The sequence below is a fragment of the Tiliqua scincoides genome, chromosome 15 (genome assembly GCF_035046505.1).
Source record: "Tiliqua scincoides isolate rTilSci1 chromosome 15, rTilSci1.hap2, whole genome shotgun sequence".
In the NCBI taxonomy this organism is placed as follows: Eukaryota; Metazoa; Chordata; class Lepidosauria; order Squamata; family Scincidae; genus Tiliqua; species Tiliqua scincoides.
Genome location: NC_089835.1, coordinates 1,292,768 through 1,296,888, shown reverse-complemented (window position 1 = coordinate 1,296,888; position 4,121 = coordinate 1,292,768). Strand labels below are relative to the sequence as shown.

The 4,121-nt window shown below is 50.1% G+C and overlaps 1 protein-coding gene across 1 annotated transcript in view; it reads right to left on the bottom strand.

The window, feature by feature from the left end:
* The window catches only part of PCNX3 (pecanex 3), a 43,489-nt gene extending 39,656 nt beyond the window's left edge, over positions 1–3,833 (bottom strand). The window contains exons 1-2 of the mRNA XM_066610252.1: positions 3,466–3,833; positions 1,930–2,123 (exon numbers count right to left, since the gene is read on the bottom strand). Coding sequence (XP_066466349.1) covers positions 1,930–2,123; positions 3,466–3,618 — 347 coding nt within the window. The 5' untranslated portion in view covers positions 3,619–3,833. The remainder of the gene's footprint in view (positions 1–1,929; positions 2,124–3,465) is intronic.
* Positions 3,834–4,121: the final 288 nt, after the last annotated feature.

Below are 4,121 nucleotides of genomic sequence, written 5' to 3'. Positions count from 1 at the left end.
GAGAACGCTCAATTCCTCGATGATTTCCATCTGCTGCAAAGCCAGACTCTAGTCGCCCCGCTTTCTGTTAAGGTCAGCTATAGGAATAAGAACATAAGAACAGCCCCACTGGATCAGGTCATAGGCCCATCTAGTCCAGCTTCCTGTATCTCACAGCGGCCCACCAAATGCCCCAGGGAGCACACCAGATAACAAGAAACCTGCAAGGCTTCCTGGGAATTGTAGTTAAGAACATAAGAACAGCCCCACTGGAGCAGGCCATAGGCCCATCTAGTCCAGCTTCCTGTATCTCACAGCAGCCCAACAAATGCCCCAGGGAGCACACCAGATAACAAGAAGACCGGAAAGGCTTCCTGGGAATTGTAGTTAAGAACATAAGAACAGCCCCACTGGATCAGGCCATAGGCCCACCTAGTCCAGCTTCCTGTATCTCACAGCGGCCCACCAAATGCCCAGGGAGCACACCAGATAACAAGAAGACCGGAAAGGCTTCCTGGGAATTGTAGTTAAGAACATAAGAGCAGGCCATAGGCCCATCTAGTCCAGCTTCCTGTATCTCACAGAGGCCCACCAAATGCCCCAGGGAGCACACCAGATAACAAGAAGACTTGCAAGGCTTCCTGGGAATTGTAGTTAAGAACATAAGAACAGCCCCACTGGATCAGGCCATAGGCCCATCTAGTCCAGCTTCCTGTATCTCACAGCGGCCCACCAAATGCCCCAGGGAGCACACCAGATAACAAGAGACCTGCATCCTGGTGCCCTCCCCTGCATCTGGCATTCTGACATAGCCCATTTCTAAAACCAGGAGGTTGCGCATACACATCATGGCTTGTAACCCGTAATGGATTTTTCCTCCAGAAACTTGTCCAATCCCCTTTTAAAGGCATCCAGGCCAGACGCCATCACCACATCCTGTGGCAAGGAGTTCCACAGATCGAGCACACGCTGAGTAAAGAAATATTTTCTTTTGTCTGTTCTAACTCTCCCAACCCTCAATTTTAGTGGATGTCCCCTGGTTCTGGTGTTATGACTCTCAGAGAGGGAGGCAGGCATGTTGGATGGGCATGTTGAATACAGTGCTGGGAAACTCCCAAGAACTTGGCCACCTGAGCACTGGCAAGCATTACAGCCATATCCCACAATGCTGCATGCTTTTCCACAGAACCAGATCCTCAGACATGCTCCTCAAATTCAAATTCATGAGCACTTAGGAATCTGGCGTGCATCTTTTTTCCAGGCTTGCTTTTTAACAATGGGAACATGAAAAGAACAGGCAATACCAACTCATAGGACAGTGGTTCTTAAACTTTTAAGCAACTGGGCCCACTTTTTAGAATGAAAATCTGTCAGGACCCACTGGAAGTGATGTCATTAGCCTGGAAGTGATGTCATAGCTGGAAGCGACATCATCGATTTAGGCTTCAAACCTAAACCACAGTCAAAGGTCCCATGACACAGTGCGCTTGTGCTGTAATTTTGCATAGCTCAGAATCCAAACAGTCCTGCTTGGAAGTTAAAGCAGAAGGCAGACTTGGATTCTTCTCTAATAACACAGACCTCCTCCCTTTCCAGTGTCCCATCTTCCCATGTGCTCAAGGCAAAGCCCCATGTCTCTCTTCCACCAGGAGCCTACTCTGCCCAGCAGTTCTGTACCCTATATTTTCAGCTTTGTATTTTCAATGGTGGCTGAGCTAGTTGCTATGCAACCCACTTGAAACCGGCTTGTGACACACCTAGTGAGTACTGACCCACAGTTTGAGAAACGCTGTATAGGAGCTCTAGTGTGCCCAGTCCCTAACATCACAGTTAATCTGGCCCAGAACAAAGCACCAGTCGTCAACAGAGGAGAATGGAATTGTGCCTGGTCTACACAAGTTCATGCAGAAATGCTGACAAAGCTTCATTCCTCCCCTTGTCCCTGCTCACCTGGCCAAGTTCCCCTCATCAGCTGCAGCTCCCTCCTCTGGCTTGGCTCCCTCTGCAAGTACTGAGTTCTTTTCCACAATTTCACCCTGGTCAAACATGGTGTGGAGGCGGTAGTTGATGGTTTTGACAGTGGTGAAGAACACGGCCACCACGGCGCAGTACACACCCGCCACCACGATGCTGGGAGGCATCACCTAGGGTAGAAGAAAGCCATATGTTGAAGGGGGTGGCACGGACATTCAGCAATGGGTTTGCAAAGCCCCTACCACCACTACCACCACCACCACGGAGGCCTTCCACCCTGCATGTCAGCAACAGAATTAGGGGTACCCCTGGATAGCCACACCTTCCAGAGCAGCTGAGTAAGCATTTCTCTGGAACAACACTGTTCACAACCCTGGGTGCCAACTCTTGAAAAACACTTAACTCTTCTTCAGGTATTCAAAGGAAAAAAAACAACAAGTGTTTACATGTTAATGCACATAAGGTATAGGAGACAAGCAGACTACCCTGAAGACATTGCTGGGACTTGAATCTGGGACTTTCCACAATGTACAGCCATTGAGCCTTGCCATTGAGCTATGATTCTTACCCCAAACCACATGACAAAAGACAAGACTGCACCTTTCTTTCTTTCTTTCTTTCTTTCTTTCTTTCTTTCTTTGTGTGTATGTGTGTGTGTGTGTGTGTGTGTGTGTGTGTAACCTGCTTAAGCAGCTAGCAACTCTGCAAACAAACAAGGGAGCTAGAAATTGAACAGATTCACACACACCCCTTCAAGGGAGAGGGATGAAAACTCTGCGGCAGCTGAGAGGGGGAGCTCCAAGGCAGTAGAAGAAGAGAGTGGAAGAGGAACAAGTTTGTCAAGGAGCTTAACAAGCCAACAATTTACTACGTATTCTCACGATCTTTGACTTGTAGATTAATAAGACTATTTACGCATGCCATTCAAAGTTTGTCAATAATTTTTCACAAGGTTTGGGGGGATTATAACAATCTTTTTATATCCTTTGAATACAATTATATTATACAATATATTATGCAGCTGTTCCTCAAAAGGAGCTCAGAGACATGAACCAAGTTGACTTTCCCTTCTATTCCCCTCCTCACAACCACCCTACGAATTAGGTTAAGTGAAGAGAACGACTGGCCCGACTGTCACTCTGGTAGCTTGACAGCCAAGAATGGATCTGAATGCAGGTGTTCTTGGGCCCATTCCCCATTTTAATCACCACCCAGGATCTTCCATTACTCCGTGAATCGCCTTCAGAGCTGAAGGAGCCGCAGAAGGAGAATAAAGATTCCCAGCAGCTGATACCCACCAGCTGAAATGGACTCCTAGACAAATATTACTGTACCCTTTCCTTTGGTCTTGAAGCAGAACTTGGGATGGCAAAAGGGGAAGCTGGTCCAGGTTTTGACAGCACTTTTGACAGCAAAAATGGCCACAGAAGTTAATAACAACTAGACACACACAGAAAGAGATTTCTTCGGCTCCCAAGCCACCTATTCCAGCAATAAGCATCTGAGACTCACCATATACAGTAGGAAGGGGAAGGTGAGCAAGAAGATCCAGGTGTAGAGGTGGAAGCAGTTGGAGAAAGTGCTCTGGTGCGGGTCGAAGAACCAGCCACCAGTCAGTGAGGCCCAGACGCCCTGGCGGAGGATCTGCAGGACCTGTGACCCCATGTCCACGGTGGGGCCGCCTCTGCCGCTGCCGCCTCCTCCTCCTCCTCTTCTTCGTCCTCCTCAGAGAACACCACAGCCCAGCTGGCACTCACAATGTCCTTCATCAAGGCAGCTTCAGTCCCATGGTCCACAGGGCTGGGGGGAGGGGGATCTAGAACTTTCTTCACCACCTTTTGGGCCCACCCCCACAGGCTCTTCCCTGGTAAAGGAGGGAGGGGTGACTCACAGCTGGGCTGCCACCACCATCCAGCACAAGTGTGAGGCCCCTGAGTGCCCCCCCACAAACAGCCCCCTCCCCCCAGTCACTCCTCTCTCTACTGGCTGCCCCCCCCCCGCTGCTCAGGTCATGCTGGCTTCAAAGGGGGGTGCAGGGCAGGGGGCCAAGACTAGACCCCTCCCAGAAGAGCTGGGAGCCCTCCAAGGAGGTCTGCACAGGAAGGGGCTACTGGGGGCTGCCCAGGCAGGGGGGAGGCAGGGGGGCAGACCAAGTCCCTGGGGGTCCC